General features: G+C 37.3%; 1 protein-coding gene across 11 annotated transcripts in view; it reads left to right on the top strand.

Annotated features, from left to right (window-relative positions):
• The window catches only part of SLC44A5 (solute carrier family 44 member 5), a 409,049-nt gene that overhangs the window by 343,087 nt on the left and 38,183 nt on the right, over nt 1–27,779 (top strand). For 10 of the 11 annotated variants that reach the window (XM_013996232.3, XM_021096464.2, XM_013996239.3 and 7 more), the window contains 6 exons: nt 6,229–6,313; nt 13,376–13,504; nt 14,305–14,365; nt 19,611–19,734; nt 21,170–21,253; nt 24,636–24,748. In XM_013996232.3, coding sequence (XP_013851686.2) covers nt 6,229–6,313; nt 13,376–13,504; nt 14,305–14,365; nt 19,611–19,734; nt 21,170–21,253; nt 24,636–24,748 — 596 coding nt within the window. Of the gene's footprint in view, nt 1–2,047; nt 2,102–4,935; nt 6,314–13,375; nt 13,505–14,304; nt 14,366–19,610; nt 19,735–21,169; nt 21,254–24,635; nt 24,749–27,779 lie in introns of those variants that run through there. The other variant, XM_084964681.1, reaches the window with a different exon arrangement.

The following is a 27,779-nucleotide window of genomic DNA, read 5'->3' on the forward strand; positions in this document are numbered from 1 at the left end:
TTCTCATCACAATAAAAAGATGTGTAGCTATATGAAGTGATGGATGTTAACTAAATTTATTGTGGTAATTATATCTTGATATATACAAATATATATCAAATCATCCTGTATACCTTAGTTCCTAATCAGATTTGTTTCCACTGTACCACAGTGGGAACTCCATCATGCTGTATACCTTAAACCAATACAGTGTTACATGTCAACTGTAGCTCCATAAAACTATAAGAAATTAGAAACTAGACCAAAAAAATCCATGGGTTTCAACCTAGTGTGTTTGGCACTGTGTGCTATCTGAAGAATAAAGTACTAATACACACAACCCTACCTGAAATGTTACACTCACCCCCACTTCCTCTAGTTACTTTCTGGCATAAGACCCTGACTTATTGTCTTGGGTGCTTAGTATTACTTGAATTTATCCTGATCATTAATTTAACTTGTTTATCTTCCTCTATTGGAGTCAAAGTTCTTTGAGGCCAGGGACTTTGTCTTTTTCACTGTTGTTTCCTCAGCACTTCATTGTAGTAGGTGCTTAGTAGACTCATCATTAAATTAATCAGAATGAAGAGGTAGCACAGATACGACAGTGATTGGCTTGCAAGGTGGAGGTCAGTTTAAATTCTTATCAGAGCCTCCTGACAGCACTGCTAAGTGGGTATCATGATTATAATTCTCATTTAGAAATTAGGGAAAAATTAGAAAGGTTAAAGTACTCATTCAGAGTCATCTGACTATTAAATGGCAAAAGTAGCATGTTCTGACCCCCAAGTTCTGAGCTCTTTTGGCTGCATATTGATAATGCTGCAGTGAAATTTGTTTTCCATGTTCCATGTTTAGTCTACTTAAAATCTTGAACTTAAAATGGTACAAAGCATCATTCAATTTTTTTAAAAATGTGTGTGTATTTTAATTGTGAAATGAAATACATCTATATTAGAATGTGTAAGCAATTTAGACACTCCAAACAATCCAAACAATTTAGTCCGGGATATACTTGTTGGACTGTAAATTTGCATTTGTGTTTATTAGTATCATGATGTATTTACAACAACCCTTTGATTTTCAACTCTCAAGAACATTCCTTATAATTGAGCTTAAATTCTATGCTTAGAGAGTGTGTGATAGTGTTTGGGGTAAATTTGGTAATTCTGTGCTTTTTTTATCTATGCTTAACCAAAAGGATAACAGGGGAAACACTGGGGGCTTTATAAAATGTCAAAACAGATTTTAAAAAAAAAAAACCTCGAAGGAAAATGGAGTTCTTTGTTGATGTGTGTAACTTTCTCTGCCTTTTGAGTTGCAGGGAAGTTATTCATGATACTTGAATATAAACATTTTCTTTGGGGTTTCTACTGAAGAGCAAGAACTCGATTGATTTTGATGCCACCTTCTGGCTACTACATATACTTCAGCTTATAAAGGTTTTGTCTGATGCAGCCCAATTGCCAAATTAGAGAAACTGAAATACCTCTCCTCTGAGTATGAGCTTCAGATAGGGAAACAGGAAAGATTAAGAGCTCAAAGCTCCTCCATTCAAGTTTTACATCATTTTGGCATCTAAATGAAGCAATAATAACTTCAATTCACTGATGAAACTCTTGTGAAATGGCAAGTCTCACAAATCTATTTGATTGAACATACTACAATCCTAGATTTACTGCTTGGTTTAATTTTTAAAATATATATCAAAATAATAATATGCCTGCGAAAATACACCAGACAATAATGAAGGGTTTATGATAAACACAATAAAGGCAATGGTCTCCCACCTTAGGACTCCATACTTACAATTTCATTCCACAAAGATAATCTCTTCTCTTTCTGGTTGTCTTAGTTGGTTCAGGCTGCTTTAACAGAATACCACAGACTGGGTAGCTTGTGGACAACAAGAATTTATTTCTCACAGTTCTGGGGACTGGAAGTTTAAGATCAGGGTGCCAGCATGGTCAAATTCTTGGTGAGGGCCAATTCCCTGGTTGCCATCTTTACTCTGCATCCGCAAAGAAAGGGATGGGTAAGCTCTGGGGTCTCTCTTATAAGAGAACTTTTTTTTTTTTTTTTTTTTTTGTCTTTTCTAGGGCTGAACCTGCGGCATATGGAGGTTCCCAGGCTAGGGGTCTAATCGGAGTGTAATTGCCAGCATACACCACAGCCACAGCAATGTGGGATCCGAGCCATGTCTGTGACCTACACCACAGCTCACAGAAAAACCGGATCCTTAACCCACTGAGCGAGGCCAGGGATCGAACCCACAACCTAATGGTTCCTAGTCAGATTTGTTAACCACTGAGCTACGATGGGACCTCCTATAAGGGCACTTATTCATGAGGTCTGCACCCTCCTGACCTAAGCACCTCTAAAGACCCCACCTCCTAAAACCACTGCATTCGGGGTTAGGATTTTAACATATGACCTTTGGGGGGAATACAAACATTCAGTCCATAACACTGGTCTTAGTTCCTCTGGCAGTTTTTTGTATAACTTTAAATCATATGCTTATTCTTTCATTTTGTGCTTTATTAATTTTAGATAGACTCCACTGATAGCCTGCTATGAAAAATGAAGATTTACTTCATTAAATTATCTGTTTTCCTAATCTCTCTCCTCCTCCCATAAATAAACTGATTTCATGTTTGTCATCCTATTGAGTCTGGCTGGCTCAGGAATCAAGCTATAAATTCATGTACAGTATACACAAGGGTACTTAATGATTCCACGAAAGTGGGCTTGGCTCTTTCACTACTCAACCAACCATATCATCCACACAGTCTAATGCTGCATGTGATTCAAATTTGTACATAAATAATAAATATTAATAAATTATTGCATGTCATGATCATTGGAGTCCCTTAAGAGTAGTTAAAGCTGTGAATGGTAAATCAGTAAGTGTCAAGAGTCCCCCATAGGTAAAATTGATTTATAAACTGCAAAATGCTACATAAACTCAAGTTATTCACCAGATTATGCTATCCTCAAGGGTAAGGTTTGTACCTTATTCATCTTTATATTCATCTAACTTGACAACACTTAGCCTAGTACTTGGCCCATTCTAAGCACTTACCAGATATGAATGAGATCAGTTTCAGAATTAAGTTTTTTCAATAGCTTTCAATAGCTTAGAATCTGCCTTAGTTTTTCAGCACAAATCTCTAGTCATTCTATCACAGTCTGTCTGATATCATTAAACATCAGTGGACCTTACATTCCTTAGCTACAAAGTAGATGGTAATGGTTGCAGCTGAACAATTCTGTGGAAGCGATTAAGAAAGTAACTCATTATTTAACTTGAGTTGTATTTCCACCATGAAACAAAAAAACAGAAGCAACTGCAAACTAATTCAAGATGTATGATGCACTTAAGCCCATCTCTCTCTCCTTTCGTGAGACTCATGGAAATAAAAGTACAAACAAGAAATAAACTTCACTATACCAGCCAAGGATGTGCAAGATAGTATCTGCTCACAGTTGCACAAGAAAATTCAACAACTTCTAGAAGATGGAGAGCATATGACAGAGTGTTGGGTGATGAATGCACAGAAAAACTACAAAAAAGGTGGGAAATGAGATGCCTGTTAGAAATCATAACACTCCCTGGACTCTATGAGTGGTGACCATGGCCAAAAGCAAGATTAACTGAAGGTTTATATACATATCTACAATGCAAATAGCACCTGCGTGCTCCTCCCATATCCCTACACTTAGAATTCCAGGATCCAGGGGGGGAAAAAAAAACACCAAAAAACAGGCAAAAATAGATGCCTCTTCTGTTGAATGAACTTTCTGAAGATAGCAAGGGCTTTTGTGGGATTTGGTACCCCAGTCTACAACTCTTCATATTACACCATTATAAAAGCCCATGCTGGACAGCCAGCTTCCCACCAGTTCATGCTATGGTGAAATGTAATGGCCAACACAATGTCCCTACCCCATACTGAGCATAGGCGTCCCTGGAAAAACTGAGCTCCCTAGTATATAGCACAGAGAAATGTATGCAATCTCTTGAGATAGACCATGATGGAAGATGGTATAAGAAAAAGAATGTACATATGGATTATGACTTGGTCACTTTGCTGTACAGCAAAAATTGACACATTATAAATCAACTATGCTCTAATAAAAATTTTAAAAAATTTGAATCTCATCTCTTCCAATTCCTCAGTTCAGTGGGAGGAGGTAAACCACACTTTCAAGGAGGAGGGGGGCGGAAAATCCTCTTAACTGTGATGGTTGTATCTTGCCAACTCCACCACCTCCAGTCCACCTCCCTTCCCCCACTTTTGGCTAATGTTGGAAGAGGCAGGAAGGGGGTAGAGGAATGCAAAGATCAAGCCCACATTTTCTGTGGAGAGCTTTCCTTGTTTAGAGATTTGGATCCTGCTTGGTGATTCTGAGTCAGTAGGAAAAGTATTACTCAACAGCCTATTATACATTTCATGCTATGTATGCAGTCATGTGAATTAACTGGGGACTTAAGTTTCTGGGAACATTCTTCTTGAATGTTCAGAGCTGTATTCTCTCAAGATATGGTTTGTAGGCCACCTGTATCTGAATCTACTGAGTAGCATGGAGAAAAAATGTGAATTCCCAGGCCCTATATCCTGAGGTTTGGGCTTGTAAAGTTTGAGAAAGTATCCAGAATCACAATTTTCAACAAACACTGCAAGTTTTACTAATGAATCCTAAAGTTAAAAAGCCTCTTGTCTTGCATCTACTACATGTTATCTTATGTCTTCCCAACAGCTTTATTAAGCAAGTAGGGCTGGTATTATTCTCATTTTACTAGTGAGGATATTGAGATTTAAAAGATAACCATGGGGGAGTTCCCATCCTGGCTCAGTGGTTAGTGAACCCAGCTGGCATCCACGAGGGTGCGGTTCAATCCCTGGCCTTGCTCAGTGGGTTAAGGATACAGCATTGCTGTGAGCTGTGGTGTAGGTCACAGACATGGCGCAGATCCAGTGTTGCTGTGGCTGTGGTGTAGGCCAGCAGTTTCAGCTCCAACTCGACCCCTAGCCTGGGAACGTCCATATGCTGCGAGTACAGCCAAAAAAAAAAAAAAAAAGATAACCATGGGAATTCCCTTTGTGGCACAGTGGAAACAAATCCAACTAGAGTCCATGAGAATGTGGGTTCAATCCCTGGCCTCACTCAGTGGGTCAGGGATCTGACATGGCTATGAGCTGTGATATAGGTCAAAGATGTGTCTCAGATCCTGTGTTGTTATGGCTATAGTGTAGGCTGACAGCTGTAGCTCCGATTCAACCCCTAGCCTTGGAGCTTCCTAGTGCTATGGGCAGGCATGGCCCTAAAAAGGAAAAATAAATACATAAAATTAAAGAGAACCATGGCTTACCATATGGCAGAATAATAATCCACTCAATGCTAGTGATACTGAATATCAGCATGTCCCATCATTATGCCCCTGACCATAATTTTGAACAGAGAAAATATCACTCAATTTATTTATCTTTTTTCAGATTACCAAAGTAGTACATATTTTAGGAAATCAATAAAAGTTCAAAAATTATTTAACCAAATATCCCACCCTTCAGATATAATTTGTTTCTACATATAATATGCTATACCTATTTTTGCAAAATTAAAAATAAATCATATTTTTAAAAATTGTTTCTTAAATCTTTTATTTTGGAAATTTTCAAACATTTAGCAGATATGGAGAGAATTGTATGAACCCCTAGGTACCAATCAACTGGTTTCAACAATTAACAAGTCAAAACCAATCTTTTTTCATCTAGACCTATTAGCCACTTGGATTATTTGGAAGCAAATTACAGACATCACATTATTATTTTTTTTTTGGTATCTCAGTATAAATGTTAAAAGTCAAGGGGATTTAAAAATATAACCAAAATGCTAAAAAATGAAGTCATATTTTAATACTCTTTAGTAACCTGCTTCCTAAAATTTAGCTGTTAAAAATTTTTTCAATGTCATTTTAAGTGGCAATCTCGTCTTCTACTTTATGGATATGGAATTCTTTTTTTAATCAATCCCCTGTTGGTGGACAATTTGAACATTTCAACTTTTTATTATAACAAAAATGTGCTTTAAGTGTTAGGCAGCTTAAAGAGGAGTTGGAGAATATATTACTACTGTCTAGGGAAAATGAAGTTGATTTTTAAAGGTCATATTTGTATGAAAGTATATAGGGTATGAAATGACATGAAATATTTCTTGGTCATTAAAAATATTATGTTGTTTTCCTAGGAACAAGACCATTTTGTTTTACTTTAACCTGCTCAGCTGTACCAGTCCCTCTGTGGTGTTAAACCTACAGTGCCCTACCACACAGGTAAGACAGAAAAATACCTCACTGGTGTTATTAGCAATTTTGAACATGCTTGGATGAAAGAATTTAGAAATTGTTTTATTCTGGATGTGCGTATTTAATGATGAATCTATGGACAGTGGGAAGACAGAAGTATGAGCCCATATTTATTCACATACAATCAAAAAAAAAAAAAAGCAGGGGTTAATCAATTTAGCATCACACAGGAACCTTAGTGATGATCTTGACCAACCACCTAAAGTTTATTTATAAATGAATAAACTTCAGCCCAGAGAAGTGGAGATATTTTTCTTAAAATCAGTATTAGGAAGATTAAAGCCAACTACTGTAACTATTTAAGCCCCATTTTTTCTGTGACTTTATACAATAGTTTATTTTTGGTCATGTAAGGTGGTACTTGTGGTCAGTGGGTAACCCTCTCCAGGCTCCTTTCATCTGATGACTCTTTCATCCCTTAAAGCCTCAGCAGCTGTGGCAACCAGTTGCCAGAAGGAGACAGAGGGGGTGAACACAGCACTCATGCTCTTAAAAGTCTTAGATCATTAAGGTCAAACATTACATTTCTACTCCTATGCCATAGACTCATTAGTTTTATATGTTCACACCTAGATGCAAGAAGGAGAGAATAAAGCAATGAGGCTGTGGGCTGAGCAGCCTCTTGTGTACCATGAACAACCAGAACAAGAGGCACAAACTTTAATGAGCCGTTAGCTGGGTCTTCCATAGTCTTATCCTTCTGTCTTCCAGAACACCCTTCTTCCCAAGGGAAACAACCCAGAGTCCCATGAAGTGCCATCTTTAACCCATACTCTAGGATCTATGGATGATGGATCAGGTCCTGACACTAAATGTGCAATAGAGAACTGGGCTAGGAAAATTAGAATAGAAACCATAGGAATTATAAATGCACAGCAGTCTTTGGTGCATGGCAATCAAGAACAGTCTTTTATTCGACCTAGGTAGTGTTCTCTGAGAGGAACTTCCTTATCCATTGCATCCTATGGTTGTTTGATTGAACAAAGAGGAGGTCGTTTCCTGTCTGTCAGCCTCAGGCCTTACCACTGCTGAGCAGTGAAATATGCACTCTTGGGAGCCTCGAGCTTTAAATCCTCTTCCATTGTTCAGGTTTAGCACTTCAAAGATTATTATAACAGTCAAAGACCTTTTCAGGTTAGGTCATGAATTCTTAGGCAATACAAGTGTATCAAAAACTTAGTAAGATTCTGACTTATATGCTTCTTTTTGTTTCCATGGTCCAGTAAGCCAGAGCCGAATGTCTTACTTCGAACCAAAATCCGCTTGCTTTCTTCCTCATCTCTTTCAAAGACTTTTGATATCTTATTTCCTACTGAGACTAAAGCCAGCTTGGGATATTGGCATCTTAGTTCTGTGACCACCTCTAATACAGGATTTTATCAGTACTAATAATTACCACCATTTGTAATTTTTTTTTTTTTTTTTTTTTTGGTCTTTCATCTTTCCTTGGGCCGCATTCACGGCATAGGGAGGTTCCCAGGCTAGGGGTAGAATCAGAGATATAGCTGCAGGACTTTTCCACAGCCACAGCAATGCAAGATCCGAGCCACGACTTTGACCTACACCACAGCTCATGGCAATGCTAGATCCTTAACCCACTGATTGAGGCCAGGAATCAAACCTGTGTCCTCATGGATACTAGTCAGGTTTGTTAACTACTGAGCCCTGATGGGAACTCCCCACCCTTTGTAGTCTTAATTTCAAACATTCTGCTCTCTAATCATCTCAATCCCTCTAACACGATTCTTCTTTCTCACTGGGACCTACAGGTCACTACTGGTCCTAAGCCCTTCAAAGTGTCCCTCGGTCCCCTCTTATTTTCATCTCCTTCTTTACCTGACTTAGATTCCATGGTTCCTCTTTAAAATCACTCCTTCTCATTTAGCTGTTCTTCCCTGGCAAAACCTCATTCATACCTAAGTGCAGCTTTCTGCCTACTCCTGCTGGTTCAGGCAGCTGTCCGTTCTTGCAGAAAACACAAATAACAGTCCATAAATTAAGGACCAAAAACCTCAAGGAGGCCCTTAATGCTGCCCTACAATCACATTAAAGCCCCCTTGTCCATTCACTGGCTACTCTGCTAGAAAACAATTTCACAGCTTTTCTTCTCACCCACACCTCTAAGTCCTTCACAATCTCCATGTCAGCCTCTGCCTTAGCTTCCTATTTCACTGAGAAAGTACCGGCATTCAGAAGCCCAACTTTTAAAATCTCCCACACTGATCTCCACTTGCCTACCTATCAACTGAGTTTGTATGTTTATTCTGCCTGCCCTCCTCTTATGGTGGAGGAACTGCCTCAGTGCCTAAGGCCAGCCAATCTTCTCATGCATTAGATCTGATCCTGTCTAGTATACTCCCACACACAACTCCAAATATTTTCTCTCTTATTACCTCTTTTTTTTTTTTTTACTAAATTATCCCCATCAGTAGACAAAGATGCTGTTATTTCATCCATCTGAAAAAGTGCTCTCCATGATCCCACAGTCCTTCTTCTTACTGCTTCATATCTCTGTGCCTCTTTTTTTTTTTTTTTTTTTGCAAAACCCTTAAAAGAACAGTCTATATTCAGTGTGTCTAAATCTTCTCTTCTCATTTTCATTCAGGCTTTTGCTCCTACTCCATTTTCTCTAAGTGATACTGTTGATCTCTATATATTTAAACCAATGGTCAGGTCTCAGTACTACAGTTACTTGATCTCACAGCATTGTTTAATCAATCCCTCTTCCTTAAACACTCTCCTTGCTTGGCTTCCAGGGCACGACATTCTATGTTTCCTTCTGACTCTGTGGCTACTCCCTATCAGTCTTCTTTGCTGGTTTCTCCAACAACTTCTAAACACTGGCGTTCCCTCCTCCACCAAGCTTAGTCCTCTTCAGCATCTGTGTTTACTCCTTTGATGATCTCACCTAGTCTTGTGGTTTTAACACGGTTTTCCAGGCTGCCCTTCCTAATTTATATACCCAGATAAGTCTGCTCCTGGAACTCCAGATGTTTGTGTCCAATATATATGCCATGTCTCTACATGGATACTTAGTTGACTTCTCAAATTTAACATATCCAAACAATTCTTTTTTTTTTTTTTTCTTTTCGTCTTTTTGCCATTTCTTGGGCCGCTCCTTACATATGGAGGTTTCCAGGCTAGGGGTCTCATCAGAGCTGTAGCCACTGGCCTACACCAGAGCCACAGCAACGCGGGATCCAAGCCGCGTCTGCGACCTACACCACAGCTCACGGCAACGCCGGATCATTAACCCGCTGAGCAAGGGCAGGGATTGAACTGGCAACCTCATGGTTCCTAGTTGGATTCATTAACCACTGCGCCATGACAGGAACTCCCCCAAACTCAATTCTTAATCTCTGACTTTATCCCCAACCTCAACAGCCTTCTTTGTTTCAGATAAGGCTGTCTCTAAAAACCGTGAAATCATCCTTGATCCCTCTTTTTCTCTCATGCTCATTTTTGAGCTATGAGATAATTCCTCCAGTCTCCATTCCAGATATCCTTCTCCTTCTTTTTTCAAGGAACCATCTAAATTAGTTTGATGACCCCCGGTCTTTCTGCCTCTGTTCTTGCCCCTTAGAGTCTCTTTTTCAGCCAGCAGCCAGTGTGACCCTGGTAAATACAAGTCACATTATGTCCCTCCTTTGCTCAAGCCCTCTCCCCTCCAGTAGCTTCCCAAGTTACTTGAATTAAAAGCCAAAGTACTGACAATGGCCTGTAAGACCCATCACTGGGGCCTGACTCTGGCCACATATGCTACTGCTGTCCCTCCGCACCACACTCAGGTCATGCTGACCATCTGTTGTCTTCAAAGGATCCAGGAAAGTGCCTGCTTCATAGCCCTAGACTGCTGTTCGTCCTGCCAAGAGTACTCTTTCTCCAGACAACTATGGCTTGATCACTAGTCTTCTTTAAAGTCTCCCTCAAACGTTACCTTTTTAGAGAAACCTCCCTTGACTGCTTACTTCAAAGTAGAATCCTACCCTGGTACCTTTCATCCTCTAGCCTTTTTCCTAGTCTTTTCTCCGCAGCACCCATTACCATCTCAGAACAAACAATTTTACTTATTTGGTGTTATCTGTCTCCCCCTGCTAAAAGGTAAACTGCTTGAAAGTAGGGATTTTTTATCTATTTTGTTTACTATGGTGTCCACAGTGCCTAGAACAGGCTCAGAATAGGTGATCAATACGTATATGTTGAATGAATGAATATCTTCCTATTCCCAGTCTAAGAGTTTTTCCATTATATTCTACAAATCCATCATTTCCCTAAAGAAACAAACAAAAAAAATCCTTGCTTTTGGCTATAGTTCATAAATGATTTAATAGATCATCATTTCTTCATTGTAAATGTAGTGTTTTAACCTTAAATGTAACTCTCTCCTCCACTCACCAAATCCTAATTTATATTAGTTTAACCCTATATGAATGGAAGATGTCAAAATAATGATGAAGAACTATATTCAAAGTGCCCTTTTGTGGTTATACAAAGAATCAGAACTGAGTCAATAAATGCAGACTTGCTTTTAGCCTGCCAGGCAACAGTGTATCTCTGATACAAACCATATTTTCATGCATTATGTTTTCCCTTAACTGCAGCATGGTCCAGACATGTGTCATAGGTCTTTGAAGGAGAGATCATGATCAATTGGATCTCCAACCTCAAAGTGATCTTCATTTTTGGCTAATTTTATGTTGATTGCTACTCATCAGCACCCTATTTTAAGTGAACAAATTGGTCTGATAGAGAGAAAGTAAAGAGCAGTTGCTCTATTGTTTTTTAACAGCTCATTTGTGTCTGGAATGAAATTTGATGCAATTCTCTTTAACAAATCATTTTTACCATTTTAATTACTTTCTCATATATTGCATTCACATGGCTTTTGCATGTGTAGTATACATTATATGTATGTGAATTTGTAAATACAGAAATTATCATGGCCTCAACTCAGTAGTCCCTACCATCATTTAAAGGTTGTAAAGGCATTGATACTTTTAGTATTTCCTTGTATAAATCCATTTAAATGTATCCAACAGGGGGCCTACTTCAGTTATCTTTCAGAGATGTGTAAGTACATTGCTAAAGTGTACATGTCTGTGAGGAAGTTCTAATGTGTTAATGGTTTTTTGGCAGCTTAGCTCCAGTCAGAGTGAACTTTTGACATTTGCATTGTTAATGACCTTAACCTTCTAAAAAAATGTGAGCATGTTGGATGCTGTGAATGTCCCTCAAGACTTCAGTTTTCCTAGAAAGATACCTGTGAAACTTTCAATATTTCCTTCAGAGTTGCATGTGTGAATGTGACTGTGTGTGTGTTTGTATGTGTGTATAGGAGAGACTGAGAGAGAAAACGCATCTGTGTGTGTATGAATATGAATATGGGTAGTTTACCTTGTTGAAAATTCTAAAAGAAATTGGACTGCTGCTACTACAGAACAATATTAACTGTGGGATTTGAGATATACATTTAGTTATCCACCAACTACTCTAGCTGTGGGGTCGGCACCAAATGTCCTCATGTGCAGCAGAAACGTCATCCAAAAGGTGAGTAGGAGATGTTAGCTCAACAGCCATGTTTATACCTAACTGCCAAGGGAGAAGAGCTGGTCAGTGAGAATCATGACCAAAGTAATGATTTGGGAGATGGTGCACATCAGAGCTGAGAGGGTTTTCATCAGGAGGGACTGCAGGTGGAAGAAAGAATGTTCAGGGATTGACTGCAACTCTATGGCTTGATTCATTTTTTTTTTTTTTTTATTACAAGCAAAAGCAAAACCAATAGAGTACATCTTCCCTGATTCTGCTTTCTCTGGAGAGTTACTAATTGGATTGTTGTCACTCCATGGTGGCTCTGTGGATTAGCACAGCAATCTGGCTTGGTGTTAATATGACCTGAACCCAAAGTTCATTAATATAAAATAATTGACCTCTCTGCCCACATTTGACCGGTGTTGCTAAAAGACAGTAATAACGACTGATTGCCACAAATAGCCCTGATTTTTGTTAGTTTCCTATGGTAATAAAAACCCCAATTATGCTTTAGAATTTACTGGCACTGATAGTTATTAGTGGCATAATTTATCAACATTTAGAGCATTTTATTTTATCTCATTTTAGGGCCCCACCTGTGGCATATGGAGTTTCCCAGGCTAGGGGTCAAATTGGAGCTGCAGCTGCCAGCCTACGGCACAGCCACAGCAACTCCAGATCTGAGCCATGTCTGCAACCTACACCACAGCTTGCAGAATCACCAGATCCTTAACCCACTGAGCAAGGCCAGGGATCAAACCTGCCTGTCCTCATGGATGCCAGTCAGATTAGTTTCTGCTGAGCTACAACGGGAACTCCTGTCTAGAGCATTTTAAATTGCCATTTTATTCATCTCTAAGAAAGCAAGATTCTAACCCTGAAAATGTATAAACTATACAGGCTAAATTAATCTGGCATTATACTCTTATCTACTAAATCAGAAAATCATGAAAAATATTTCATTAAAGCTCACCACTGTCCTGTGGAAGATGTCACAAAAATCTACAAGTGATAAAATGGCATAGAACTGCATGCACACACACAAACACACACACAAATGAACATGTGTAAAACTGATGAAAACTGAGTAAGTTTCCTGGATTGTAACAATATCAATTTCCTGGTTGAGGTATTGTACCGTAGTTATGCCAGTTATTACCATTGGTCAAAACTGCGTGAAAGGTATGTGGAATCTATTATTGCTGCATGTAGATCTATACTTATCTCAAATCAGAAGGTAAAAATAAGTTTGCCATTGCACAGCATCTTATTGTTTCAACATGACATTAGCATCAAAGGACAAGTAGAGGCTGATAACTAGTACATGAAATTTTATTTTTTACAGTAAGTTTAGGAAATTGTTTTAAGTTTCTTAGATTGAAAGTGGTGCTTTGTTCTTTTATTTTGGTGGATAATTTAGAAGTCTAACCTTATAGATAATTTATTGGTTTTTTTTACTCAATTCAGTCCCCACCACCATGTTTCTTTATTTCACAGATCTGTGTCTCCAAGTGCCCAGAAAAATTTTTAACCTACATGGAAATACAATATATGTACAGAAAAGACAACAGCTATTTGACTTACTACAGCCAGTTCTGCAAGTCTGCTTTTGTTAAACCTGCGAAGGTATATGTGTTTAAGCTTAAAACTAGAGGATTTACCTTGTTTCAATCTCTAGTGTAACCTGAGCATTGTAATTGGAAAACTTCTAGGCAATGATCACTAACAGTACCATTTCATTAAAACACGGATGCACATGTATGTACAAATATACACATGATTTATAGCCTATCGTTTTGCAGACTTGGGGTATTAATACAAGACTGTTAGGTCTGGTAAGTTAGTGTCAACTATTCTGGATTCCAAGCTTTCCACTTGGATGGATCTTTTTGCTGTCAAGATCTGTGAGCTAAATGTCATTTGCAGACACCGTTAAGGTGGTAATAAATCTCCATGGCTATTTAGTAACGAGAATTTTACTCCCCAACCTGATTTGGTAATTACTCATTTAAAAAAATTCCAAAATGCTACTTAGCTTTAACATATAAAGGAATCTAAAGCCTCATTATGTCACTTAGTATTAATGGCTTCTAAGTTAAAGAAGATGCCATTTTTCCAGAAAAAAATTAAAATATTAGAGACTGAGGATATAACTAAGACAAAGACAGCCATCGTCAAAGATGTGCCTTGGTTTCAGCAGGTCTGGCTTTATTATTATTGATTCAGTTCAATTATAGATTGGATATTTAAAAGTGTCAAACAAGCGTATGTGTGTGATAAACATAATTACTCTCATTAGGGGAATAATTTGCAATAATGAGATTATTAGGGAGTTGAGTTTTTAAAGGACCAAATTTTTATATTAAGAGTAAGAGTTGTCATCACACAGTCTTTGAAATGTTAACATACTCTTCCTTTAATTTTAGACTCTCACACAAGTTTTACTGGATAATGATTGTCCAACCGCGATTTTTCCAAGCAAACCTTGTAAGTGGTTATTATTTTATCTTAGAAACACCAACTCTACCAAGAAGTTATTTGATTCAGTTCCTTTATTTCACAGTTGCCAAAACTGAGGCCAAGAATGATCCTATGACTAGCTCAAGGTCCCAGAATTAATTAGGAAGAAAACCAAAGCTATAAAACCTGTTCTTCTTTTTTTTTTTTTTTTTTTTGTCTTTTTGCCTTTTCTAGGGCCGCTTCCCGTGGCATATGGAGGTTCCCAGGCTAGGGGTCTAATCGGAGCTGTTGCTGCCAGCCTACTCCAGAGCCACAGCAACACAGGATCTGAGCTGCGTCTGCGACCTACACTACAGTTCACGGCAATGCCGGATCTTTAACCCACTGAGCTAGACCAGGAATTGAACCCGCAACCTCATGGTTCCTAGTCGGATTCATTAACCACTGAGCCATGACAGGAACTCCTAAAGCCCATTCTTCTGACTCCAGCTGTGGATGTTCCCTTGGAGCTTGATGAGGTTTTAGGACTGGCTGCATAAACACACACACAAAAAGATTGGAAATTGATTTTTAAAAGCCCAGTCAGATTGATTGTTTGGTGCTCCATAAACACACACACGCACACACACAGACACACTCTAACAGACCTAACCCTGAATTCCACCAAAAAGTTTATTGAAAAATTGTCTGGGGAGTGAGGATGAGACATATACTTGTCTTTATAATTTGAAATTTGGAATATTTATATGTCTCCTGAATGAGTCAACATTTTATTTCTTTAACATTTACAATCTTTATTTCACTCTGTTTAGAAGACAATGAAATAATCATTCATTTTCCTTTCTTAAGAATATAATCCTAACAGTGAAGATAAAACTTTACATAAAGATGTTCATCACAATGTAATTCAAAAAAGCCAGACAAAAAGAAAATTAAAAGGAAACACTCTAATAGCCAAGAGCAATAGAATGCTTAAATAATGATGTATTCGTTAAATGAAATATTTTAGAATTATAACATATAATAGGTATTGTATATATGTTATAATGTTAAATAAGATGAAAAACACTATATGCATTATTAATATTGACAAGCATGTATAAATTAAATTTTTAAAAACTATTCAAAGAAAAATATTGGAAAGAAATACATCAAAATTTTAAGAGATTGTTTTGGAGGTGAGAAAATTATAGCCATTTTCTCACTTCTTTCTTCTTTTATTTTATTTCTCTATTTTTCCCACAATGAGTACATATTTTTTTTTAAATGAAAGGTAGTCATCAGTTTGAGTAGAAAGTCAGGTACACTGAAGTAGCTACCACCATACATATTGTCTCAACTTGCTCCTATCACTCTTCTCTGGATATTAGAAACTGCAGCAAAGATGTAGGTCTGACCAGCAACTGCATTGTACCAGGAGCTCTGGGCAACAAGTGTCTGGAGCCAACAAATTTTTATGCAAAGAAAGTAAAAATGAATCACAGTCACTGAAAATAAAATAGGTATAAAAGTATGATATAGTCCTTGCTTTTACAGGTACAGTTTAAATAGCACAGTATAAAATGTTCATTTGGGATACCAAAAAATGAATAAGACACAGTTCTTCACAGTCTAGTGAAGGAAACATTGAGGTAAACATTGAAATCAACTTGTATCATCCCAGTAGGGGATTAAATGTAGTACTTGGAACATTAGTATGCAGTTAATTAAATTCACTCATTAAGAATTATATAGGAGTTTCCTGGTGGCCTAGTAGTTAAGGATTTGGTGTTGTCACTGCTGTGGCTTGGGTTCCCCTGTCCTGGGGACTTCTGCATGCTGCAGGCACAGCCAAGAAAAAGATTTTATCAAACGAAATAAGTAATATTCAAAGAAAGAAACAAAGGACAACATCTCATATACTGTATAGTTAAAACTCTCTCTAAACTCAAAATTGATTAAAGACCTAAATGTAAGTCCAGATACTATAAAATTCCTAAAGGAAAACATAGGCGGAATGCTCTTTGACATAAATCACATCAACATCTTGTTTGATCTACCTCCTAGAATAGTGACAATAGAGACAAAAATAAGCCAATGGAACCTAATCAAACTCAAAAGCTTCTGCACAGCAAAGGAAATCATTAAAAAAATAAAAAGGCAACCCACAGAGTAGGAAAAAAACCTTTGCAAATGATTCAACAGACAGAGGTTTAATCTTCAAAATATACAAACAACCCAATCAAAAAAATGGGCAGAAGACCTAAATAGACATTTTATCAAACACATACAGCTTGCCAGTAGTCACATGAAAAAATGCTCATTATCACTAGTTATTAGAGAAATGCAAATCAAAACTAAGTGAAACACCTCCTCACACCAGTTAGAGTGGCCATCATTAACAGTTCAATAGGCAACAAATGCCGGAGAGGATGTGAAAAAAAGAGAACCCTCCTTCACTGTTGGTAGGAATGTAAATTGGTACAACCATTATGGAAAACAGTATGGAGGTACCTCAGAAAACTAAATATAGAACTACCATATGATCCAGCAATCCCACACCTGGGCACATATCCAGACCAAACTTTCACTGAAAAAGATACATGGACCCCTATGTTCACTGCAGCACTATTCACAATAGCCAAGACATGGAAACAACCTAAATGTCCATTGACAGATGAATGGATTAAGAAGATGTGGTATATATAGAGAGAATGGAATACTCTTCAGCCATAAAAAGAACGAAATAATGCCATTTGCAGCAACATGAATGGAGCTAGAGATTGTCATACTAAGTGAAGTAAGTCATAAAGAGAAGGACAAAAACCATAATACATTAGTCTAAATTATGGCACAAATGAACTTTCTCAAAACAGAAACAGACCATGGACATGGAGGGCAGACTTCTGTTTGCCGGGGGTGGGAGGGGGAAGAGAGAGAGGCTAATAGGGAGCTTGGAGTTGGTAGATGCAGACTGTTTCATTTAGAATGGATGGGTGATGGGGTCCTGCTGCACAGCACAGGGAATACTATCTAGTCTCTTGGGTAAGAACCTTATGGAAAATGAAAAAAAAAAAAATGAGCATGTATGAGTAGCTGGGTCGCTTTGCTGACAGTGGAAATTAAATTGAAGGGACATTGTAAATCAACCATGATAAAAAATTTTTTAAATCTCAAAAAGGGGGGGGGAGAAATTTCTTACAGAAGAAAGACTGGAAGGAGATGCACCAGAATGTTAATATAGTTCACTCTGTGTTGTAAAACTATGCATAGTTTTGTATCTTCTTTCATAAAATGTTCTCTACTTTCCAAATATATAGTAAGAAATTGCTTAATTAATACTTAGAAATTAATAGCTAACAGATGAGATGAGTTATTGCCCAGAAATAATATGTAGAACAAGTTTAGGGGATCCTGTAGGTGGGAACAGTCAATTGATGGAGTGGAAAGAGAAAGTGTATGGAAAAGCAGGTGGGGGGTGGGCAGGAGAGACCCTGGGCCTGTAAACTAAGGGAAGAGAGTCTCAAAAGGCCAGGCTTGTCTCCCATGTCAAAGTCTCAGAGAAGTTAACTCATTCACCAGAAAATATTTACTGAGTTCCACTATGGACAAGAATTGTTCTAGGTGATGGGTTTCAGCAGGATGAAGACTAAAAAATATTTGGAGATTTTGACAATTAGGTCATTGGGATCACTGAGAGGACAATTTCCATTGGGGAAGCGGGGGGGCAGAATTGAGATTAAGAGGGAAGAGAGGAATTTAGCAGAGATGACCATGTCCAGTTTGCCAGGGCAGAGCAGGAGAAAGAGGATACTGAAGCAATCATCCGTATTATAAATTCTACAGAAGATTGAGGTGGGTAGACAAGATCATTTGAAGCCAGGAAAGTCAGGAAAAGCTTTATGAAGACTTATTTCCTTTCACAATATCAACTCTTTAATATTTTTAGGTTTAAGTTCCATACGAACTCAGGCAAGTCTGTGATACTTCCTGTAAGAGAAAGATTTAAGTGACCCATTTCTGATTTTTCTTTCCTCTTCATTTACAAATTAGGGTTTTGAAACATTTTTAGTAGTACAGATTTGTATAGAAGCAAGGATTCTATTTAATTAAAACTAAGCACATAGAAAACTGAATGGTAAATTAACTCTTCTTGGAAATTATGCTAGTCTACAAAGTGTGGAAAATTTTTGATAGCTTTAGAATTTCTATTTATAGCCCCTTTTAAAAAACTTGTAAAAGAAAAAGCTGGAAGGGGAGAAATTATTAAGACTTTGCAAATGAAAATTCAGTTGTCTTAGAAGCTTAAAGTTTGTAGAGCTTGTTCTTATTTCCCAAGGAATTATTCACTAATCTCTGGTTTTCAAGGTTTCACTCAAAGAGCATCTAAGAATTTTTTTTTTTTTTTTTTTTTTTTTTGTCCTTTTAGGGCTGCACTCATGGCATATGGAATTTCCCAGATTAGAGGTCAAATTGGAACTGCAGCTGCTGGCCTACGCCACAGTCACAGAAATGCCAGATCTGAGCCACGTCTATGACCTACACCATAGCTCATGGCAACACTAGATACCTAATCCACTGAGCAAGGCCACGGATCAAATTCACATCCTCATGGATGCTAGTCAGATTCGTTTCCACTGAGTCACAAGAGGAACTCCTTTTTTTTTTTTTTGGTCTTTTTGCCTTTTCTGGGCTGCTCCTACAGCATATGGAGGTTCCCAGGCTAGGGGTCAAATCAGAGCTATAGCCACTGGCCTACGCCAGAGCCACAGCAACGCCAGATCCAAGTGGAGTCTGCAACCTACACTGCAGCTTACAGCAACACCAGATCCTTAACCCACTGAGCAAGGTCAGGAATCGAACCCGCAACCTCATGCTTCCTAGTTGGATTCGTTAACCACTGAAGCACAACGGGAACTCCCAGAATTTTTAACTCATCCATCCCTTCAAGTAAATATAGCCTTTTTTATTAAAATGTGTTGACCATGAGAGATAGGTTTTCAGTATTATTCTTATAAAACCTGCTATGTGTCCTACTTGTGGCTTCCTGATGAATATACCACATAAAAAATAATCAACAAGTTTAAATGTAGCTTCAGATTGTGATCATATTTGCTTTACATGTCAGTCTTAGAACCATCAGAAAATCTGATTATCAAGTAATCAGCAATTGTCTATATTGAGCAATTTATACATTGTCAAGAACTTGATTATCAGTAACACAAATCTTCAGAAAAGGAGGACACCCTTAAGGAAGAAAAGTAATTACCATACTTTTAATTTATTTTTACAGTTCTCCGAAGATGTTTCCCTGACTTCTCTACTAAAAATGGCACTTTAACAGTAGGAAATAAGACAGAGTTTGAAGACGGAAGTGGAAGGAGAAGAAATGCTGTAGAACTCAGGGCAGCTGCAAAGTATGTTGTTTACATTCCCATTCTCACTTTTGATGCATCCCATTATTGTACCCAAATTAAAGCTTCGATTAGGTTAATGATTATAGAGGAAGAATTATGTATTTTTATGAAATATCTATATCACTGTGGATTGGGGAACTTGCATGTGTTCATTAAGAAAACCAACTAAAGGAGAAACCAGAATGAATTTGAAAGAACAATTATGCTTTGCAAAATGGTTAAACCTTTCATTTTCAACAGGTATTGAAATGAAATGTCAGGAAACATACTGAAAGACTAATATAATTTACTTTTGAATGAGCATAATTAGAAAACCCATGCTTTTTTTAAAGCACCATTTTAAACAAATGACTGAAATAATAAAACTGCCAGATGTTTAAAAAGGAATGGGGCCTTAAGAAAGGTAAAGCAACCATGGAGCTGCTGTTTCAGCACTGTGTTGAACTTATATGTACTAACTAGAGTGAAGTAAATTTTCTGATTCCCTTGGCTGTATGCCTTGTGGTGTCCCATGTTAATGGGAAATATAATTCCCTGCAGGCAGGCAGACACACACCTGTGCACAAACATAAACACAAGAGTATCACTGCATAACTCAGTTGTTAAATTGAAAATGAAAAAAAAAGATATTCTAAAAATGTATTGTTCTTTCTCAAAAGATTTTAGCAGTCCAAGTAGAATAGTGCAGTTTCTGTGCATTTAGAATATAATAGCAACATGGGTGAATTTCACAATTATGAAGCTATGTGAAAAAAAAATCATAAAGTAATAGTACAACTCCATTGATAAAAAAGTTTAAAGTTAGATAACTAAATTAAATTACCCCAGGATGCCAATATAAGTGGTAAAGCTAAAAAAACTGGGAAATGATTATTACAAAAAGTCAGGAGCATGGTTACTTGAGGGGGAAAGGGAGGTGTTGGAGGGGCACACAGGGGAAAGGATTGATGATGTTGGAGTCACAGAAGTGCATTCACTTTGATGATTCATCAAACTTGATGCTAATGATTTGGGCACTTTTCTGTATGTGCCCCCCATTGTGCCTTCCTGCTACAGAGCTGTCAGAGCATTAGGAAGGGGCATTAATATGCTATTTATTCTTGGCTCTGTGGATTTTGTAAGTTAAATGCTGATCTTATTTAAATTCATGTCTTAATAGTGAGGTTTCTGCAACAGTGAAGGCATGTTGCCTCTATTGGACAAGGGTCTATTTACCATTCTTGAAAGCCTTGTTCCCTCTGTGTGTAGCTAAAGCTACTTTTTCATTTTTACCATCTCATGTATTGTTGTGGCTAAGAAAAGAGTCACTACTGATAAGTAGTTTCTAAAAATATGCTTAGAACAGCAGCTTGCAGATCTCTTTGATCATAACAAGAACATTTCTGTTTAGTGATAGTCATAAAATAATTGATTCTTTTCCCTTCTTTCAATTCAGTGGTATCAATAAAGCCCTTGATGCAAGGGCAATTGGAATGAAAGTGTTTGAAGACTATGCAACAACTTGGTATTGGATTCTCATGTAAGTGAAAACATAGGTGTTTCTTCTTCAGCCCCATTCTGATTTTATCTTTGTGCAATTTCTTTCTTCAAATTCCCCATTCAAGTTAGTGAATAAAAGGTTGACTCAGATCTTAGTTCCTGCCACTTTCTTTTTCAGACAGAGTGAAATGAAACAAAGATATTTGGAAATCTGCCCAGTGTTAGCAGAAACTTATAAGAATGTAAATTTTAATTTTATTTATTAAATCACTAGAGAAAGTACTCTTAAGTACTCTTATTAATACAGATTTCAAGTCATGTGGGACCTCACTTGCAGTATATTTGCTTTTCATCACATATTACAGTGGATATGGTATTATTTCTCTGGTTCTCATTTGTCCTTCCCTGGACCTCCAAAGGCTCATTCTTATTTTTAACGTGTCTTTTCCACATCATGTTTGTTATCATCATCATCAAAGTCACTGTACTTATGAGAAGCTGGAAAAGATCTATGAAGGGAAAAAAAGATTTAAATTTTTTAGATAGAGGATTTGAATCCCTAAAAGGTAAAGGAAAATGTAGTCACACTACTGGAGTAGGTACATGAGTTTGATATATCTGAGGCTGTCACTTCTATCTGGCTCTTGTGTCACCTTCTTATACCTTAAGTACATTAAAAGCATCTATGGTTCCTTAGTGATCGAAGAATAAAGTGAAAATATCTTTGGATACTTTCAAGGCCCTTTGCAACCTGGCTCAACTTAGTTTCCCAGATTCATCTCTCTCCATATTTCTTGATTAATCCTATATTCTTTTTTTTGTGTGTGTCTTTATAGGGCCACACCCACAGCATATGGAAATTCCCAGGCTAAGGGGTCAATCAGAGCTGTACCTGCCAGCCTACACCACAGCCACAGCAATGCAGGATCTGAGCCTTGTCTGTGACCTACACCACAGCTCACAGCAATGCCGGATCTTTAACCCACTGATCAGGGGCAGGGATCAAACCCTTGTCCTCGTGAATACTAGTTAGGTTCATCACTGCTGAGCCATGATGGGAACTCCAAATCTATCTTCTAAACATATCAACTAGCATGCCCATCCCTAGATTGTCAAACCCCCGTGTTTTTGCATGCTCTGTTCTCTTCCCTAACATATCCTACTTTGTGTGAACCCCATCTCATTATTTAAAATCTGCTTTTGTGTCCCGTATGATGTCTTTCTTGACTCCCCTGACATAATAAACTACTTGCCACTCTGTGTTCCTCATATTCATTTTGTGTGTGCATGCACACCATGTGTACATACCTACGCATAAACACATACCTATCTTTTAGTTAGTTAGTTAGTATTTTTAAGGCTGCACCTGTGGCATATGGAGGTTCCCAGGCTAGGGGTTGAATTGGAGCTGAAGCTGCTGGCCTAACACCATAGCAATGCCAGATCTAAGTGGCATCTGCGACCTACGCCACAGCTCACAGCAACATGGGATCTTTAACCCAATGAGCAAGGCCAGGGATCAAACCTGTATCCTCATGGATGCTAGTCAGATTTGTTTCCGTTGAGCCACAATGGGACCTCCGATACCTATCTTTTATATAGCAACTACTGTCGTGTATTTTATTTACCTGCCTCTTTCCATCTGATAAACTATGAACTCTATCATGGTAGCTATGTCTAACATCTTTATTTTCCTAACTCCTTGTATGGTTCTTGGACCAAAAAGATGCATAGAAAATGTGGGTTCAAGGAAGAGTTTAAAACACTAAGGGGGACAAATATATTCAACTATAAGTTTCATAATAAAATCAAAATTGCATTGTATGTAAAATACTAGTGAGTAATTTTTAGAGTTGTAAAACTATGTAGTTTTATGAGATTTTACTCATATTGATGCTTTGTCTTAAATAATTTAAGTCATTATTTTCAGTATGTGTTTCAGGATATACCTCCAGCACAGAGACTCTAGTCTACACTTGACAGGAAACTGGGTACCCCTATTGTCAGACCCAAATATCACTAGATATTTCTGTTCTTTGGTTCGGCTTTCCCACTCTTACCTGGAAGAGGTGTAAATGATGATAGACTCTCCTGCCTACCTCACTCCCAGCGCACACAATGAAATACTCTCTACCCAGGGACCACTCAAACCACTAGAACATAAACACCTCCTTTTATTTTCAGCTCTTCTACTCTCATCTACTTCGTACATATAAAGCCAAAGACTGACATGCTAGCATTAGTTTATTCAGTTATTTTATGCAGGGATTTAAAACACAGAGTAGTAAATAGCTATATTTCATTTTTCCCCCCTCTGATCTTTTTGAATATTCCCTTTAGACTATGCAATAGAATATTTCTTCAACCATATTGACTATTTTGGCATTAAAGTAGTTATTTTTAAATGGGAATGGCTTCTGAAGTGAAAAGCACAGGTTCTGCAAGACTATGAGCTTAGAAGTTACTTTGATATGCGCTGTCATCTATCCAGTGACAGTGTTAATAATATTTTCTTTTTAAAGATAACACTTAATGGACAATGAACGCAATAAATGTGCCAGGCTCTGTCTGTTGCTGTTTGGAAACTTGCAGATAGCAGCAGCAGTGTCAACTTTTAATAGAAGCATCTGACAAATTTCCATTCTTAGTGAGTTCTCTTTGATGAAAGTACCTACCAGAATCCAGTATGACTTTAACCTGGATATATGGGTGGAAAACTACCTCTGTTAGTTTAATCAAATTTCAGGAAGAAATAAAGCAGAGGGGAAACAGTTATGCTGCTGATTACTGGGTAAAGTCACATGGCCCAGGTGACAGGGCAGCCTTATCATGGCACCAAATTATAGCCCACAGATCCCTGGGCCCCTGAAATAAGTGTCTGGTGATGTTAGACATCACAAACTGTTACTGATAATTAGGTCAGGATGATAATGACTACAAAATCATGGATTTAGGGACTGTGTGTGGAAGTTATTTTGCATGTTTTTCTGCCCTAAGATTTTTCCTTTACTGCTAGACAATTGTAGTGCATGAGGTTTTCATCAGTCACCAGATAGATAGAACAGCATAAATTCCTCATGAATATGTTTTATAGTTTATCAGTTGGTGGGTAAATATGAAGTGGAAAAAATAGGGCTGTGATAGATAGGAAATGTGCTTTTCTTGGAACAGTGACTGATACCAGACTTCAGTTTACCAAGGTGCATGAAAAGGACACCTATGTAAAGTCCTTGATGGTCCTGCTCTTTCATATGAAAGTCTTGGCAGAAAGAATTATTTGTAGTTATTAACGTTATAAACATTTCCATAGACAGATTAAATAACCAAGAATTATTTTGAATAGAAAAAAGTGTTGTGCTGTTTTCATTATGTTATGTTTAGCACACTGGACCCTTGTGTTTGTTGTGTGTTTTTTCCTCCAGTGGCCTGACTATTGCCATGTTCCTAAGCTGGATGTTTGTGGTACTCCTGAGGTTCACAGCTGGATTCCTCTTCTGGATCTTCACCTTTGGTGTCATTGGGATTATAGCTTATGGTAGGTATCACTCCTCTTAAAAACTGCCAAGTATCAAAATAATCTTTCTTTTCAGTTGCCATTATGAATTACCAGATAGCATTTTACTTCCAGTGAATTTAATTATTTTTTACTTCCTTCCAAAAAGGTATTAAATTGAGAAAAAATATCTAATTTTGCATAACTTGTCTCTATTACATAATTCTTCTTTATCTTGGAAAAAAAATGATATCAAAATGTACCACTCTTTTTCCCTACCAGCCTTTGGTCTTGTGCCTCATGGGTATTAGAGAGGTAAAAAAAAAAATCCCTTTTCGGTTGATGAAAAATATTTCAGACAATTCTTTTATTTCTTTAACTTTTCCATCTGATCAAAGGCCAGGTCTGCATAGTTACACAACTGTGATCTAGTTTTCTCTTTCAACTTAGTACTTTTAATCCAGGTACCGTCACACATTTTATTAAGTGGCCAGTACTTCGTAATGAGGCGTCACTCTCTAGAGGCAAGTGTTCTGAATTGCACTCACTAGCTAGGGAGTTATTTATTTCAAAATTGAGATTAATTACTAAGGCAGTTCCACCAAATGCAGTACAGGTGAAATGCAAACACTGAAAAAGTAAAGTCTCTCCTAACAAACAGTATAGCATTGTTCAGTCTTTGAAAAGTATATGGGCCAGTATATGAATGTTCGAGAAGTTTCTATTCAATATAATTATTTCCCCAACACCATATAGATTGACAATGAAATTTTATGGTTGCAGACACCAAAAATCACACTTTCCTGTTTCTGTCAAAGAAGAAGAGCTTTCCAACATATCAGTACAAGAAAGCAGGAGAATCCTCCAAATCTGTAGTCATCTTGAGTTCTAATCCCAGGTCTGGGGGACTTTGGAAAAGTTTCTTAATGAATATAAGATTCAGTCTCACTTTCCATAATATCAGCACAATAATGGTTATCTCCATAAATCCTCGTTTATGAAGATTAAATGAGACAATGAATATAAAGTTCCTAGAAGAGTCCCCAGAATACAATAAACACTCAGTATGTCTTGGGTTTATGGTTATTATCCTGCTCGCTATCCTCATCGAGTTTCAAACAATCAATAGCCTCTTTCCAGGTATTATTCCTTATCTGCTCCTGCAGTGCCACTGCCCCTGAAGAGGTGGGTCATTCTGGTGGAGGAAAACAAGAACTGCTGTTCCCTAATCTGAAACTCCCAAGAAAACTTTTTGTCTAAAAGTCTTTTTTAATTTTCATCCTTGGAGCTCAAAATTTCCCCTTCCTTTTGCCCTTTTAGAGTTTGGATTGTGATTCAATCACTCTTTATTGTTATTATAGGAGGGAAGGGCTATAAAGTCTGCTATTGATTTTGCTGAATTAGGAGCAAGAAAAATCTGAGATTGGCTATAGTGCAAAGTTGACAATGGCAAAAGAGAAAAGGGTGGTCAATATATAAAAAGTACAGTTAGAACAATCAATTTCAGCTCCTTATCGACTCCCTAGGTAGTGCTAATTCAGCAGCTGATGCTGTGGCAAGTAAGCTTGAAGCTATTTTTTGGGAGGGGAAACTTGGAAAACTGACTTTCTACAGATCATAGGAAACAACTATTTCCTATCGACAGCAGCCTATTTACTAAGGCAAAGAACAATGTGGATATGTCATACTGAGCCAAGTCCAAGCAAGTGTCCACAAATAGCAGTGGAACAGTTCTCGTTGACCAAGATAAGTTAGGCGCTACAGAGAAGAAACCATATAAAGCCATGGTTATAAACATGTATTTGGAGTTTGAAAAAGGCACTATTCTAGATTAATCACATATAAATTGTGATTCTTTGTAAGTACATATACCTCTAATTAATAGTTTCCTCAGCTGTACAATAGGAATCTGTGAGTGTTAAATAAATCATATATACAAATAATTTAGCTGCCTAGCACATATTAATTGTTCAGTAAGCAGTATCTATTATTTTGTTGTTATACAGGAACATTGTTAAGGAAAGAGGGCTTGAAGCGCAGGGAACATACCTTTACAAACTAACAAACAAACACTAAAACAGGAGTGAGAAAGCAAATGGGAAATGAATTGGAAAACACTGCTAAAGCTTTCACATCCACCAATATAAAGGAACTAAATAATCTGAAGGGTCCTTTTGCAATGAAATAGTAGCTTAAAATATTATGTATTGTTTTATATAGTTTATTTTTTTTGATGAATCTACTTGAAATAAAAGAAATCTCCCCCAAAGGAAAAAAATGTAAACCTGTGAGATAAAATACAGGGAACCAAGCAGGAATCCCATGTGAAATTATGGGTGGACCATCCGTACCAATATTACAGGCAGGAGACTTAGAGGATCCAACAGGGGAGTAAAGGATCACACCTGAAACTTCTGGAGTAGATCTGAGATCCCAGAAAATGTATAAAGTTACCCCAGTTTGATAGTACCCTTTGGTTGCCAACAGAAATAAATATAAATACTCTCTAGATGAAAGCACTTTCAATTCAGATCAGCAGGTTTCCATGGATTAAGATGAACAAAGTATGAGTTGTAATCAAAGATTACCAAACATGCAAAGAAATAGTCTTTTGCAAGAAATAAAAGAAACTATGAATATCAGATTGCAGTCTCTAAGAAATTCAGAAATAGATTGACACAAAACATGAAATAATCATGTATACAATGTTTAAGAATTAAAGATGTAATTAAAATATTAGAAATCACCAGAAATATCCAGGCATAAATGAAAATGAACCAAATGCAACTTTTCAAAACAAAGCAATAAAGCGATAAAGTGTTAGATTAAAAATTAAGTGGATAATTTTAAATGGTAAAATAGAGAATTAATGAACTGAAAGATGAACCTCTGAAATAGTTACTCAAAATGCAGCAGAATGTGACAAGAGTCACAGCAGAATGTAACAAAATATGATTGTGTGGTTAAGAGAGACAGAATTATATTGAGAAGCAACTAACATGTATCAGCATATTTGAAAGATATTGGCTGAGAATTTTCTAGAACTAATTAAAGATGTAAATCTATAGGAAAG

Source organism: Sus scrofa, chromosome 6, assembly GCF_054392235.1.
Source record: "Sus scrofa isolate SSC_HxYL_T2T_F1_AM1 chromosome 6, Sscrofa_HxYL_maternal_Yorkshire_Landrace_v2.0, whole genome shotgun sequence".
Lineage (NCBI taxonomy): Eukaryota > Metazoa > Chordata > Mammalia > Artiodactyla > Suidae > Sus > Sus scrofa.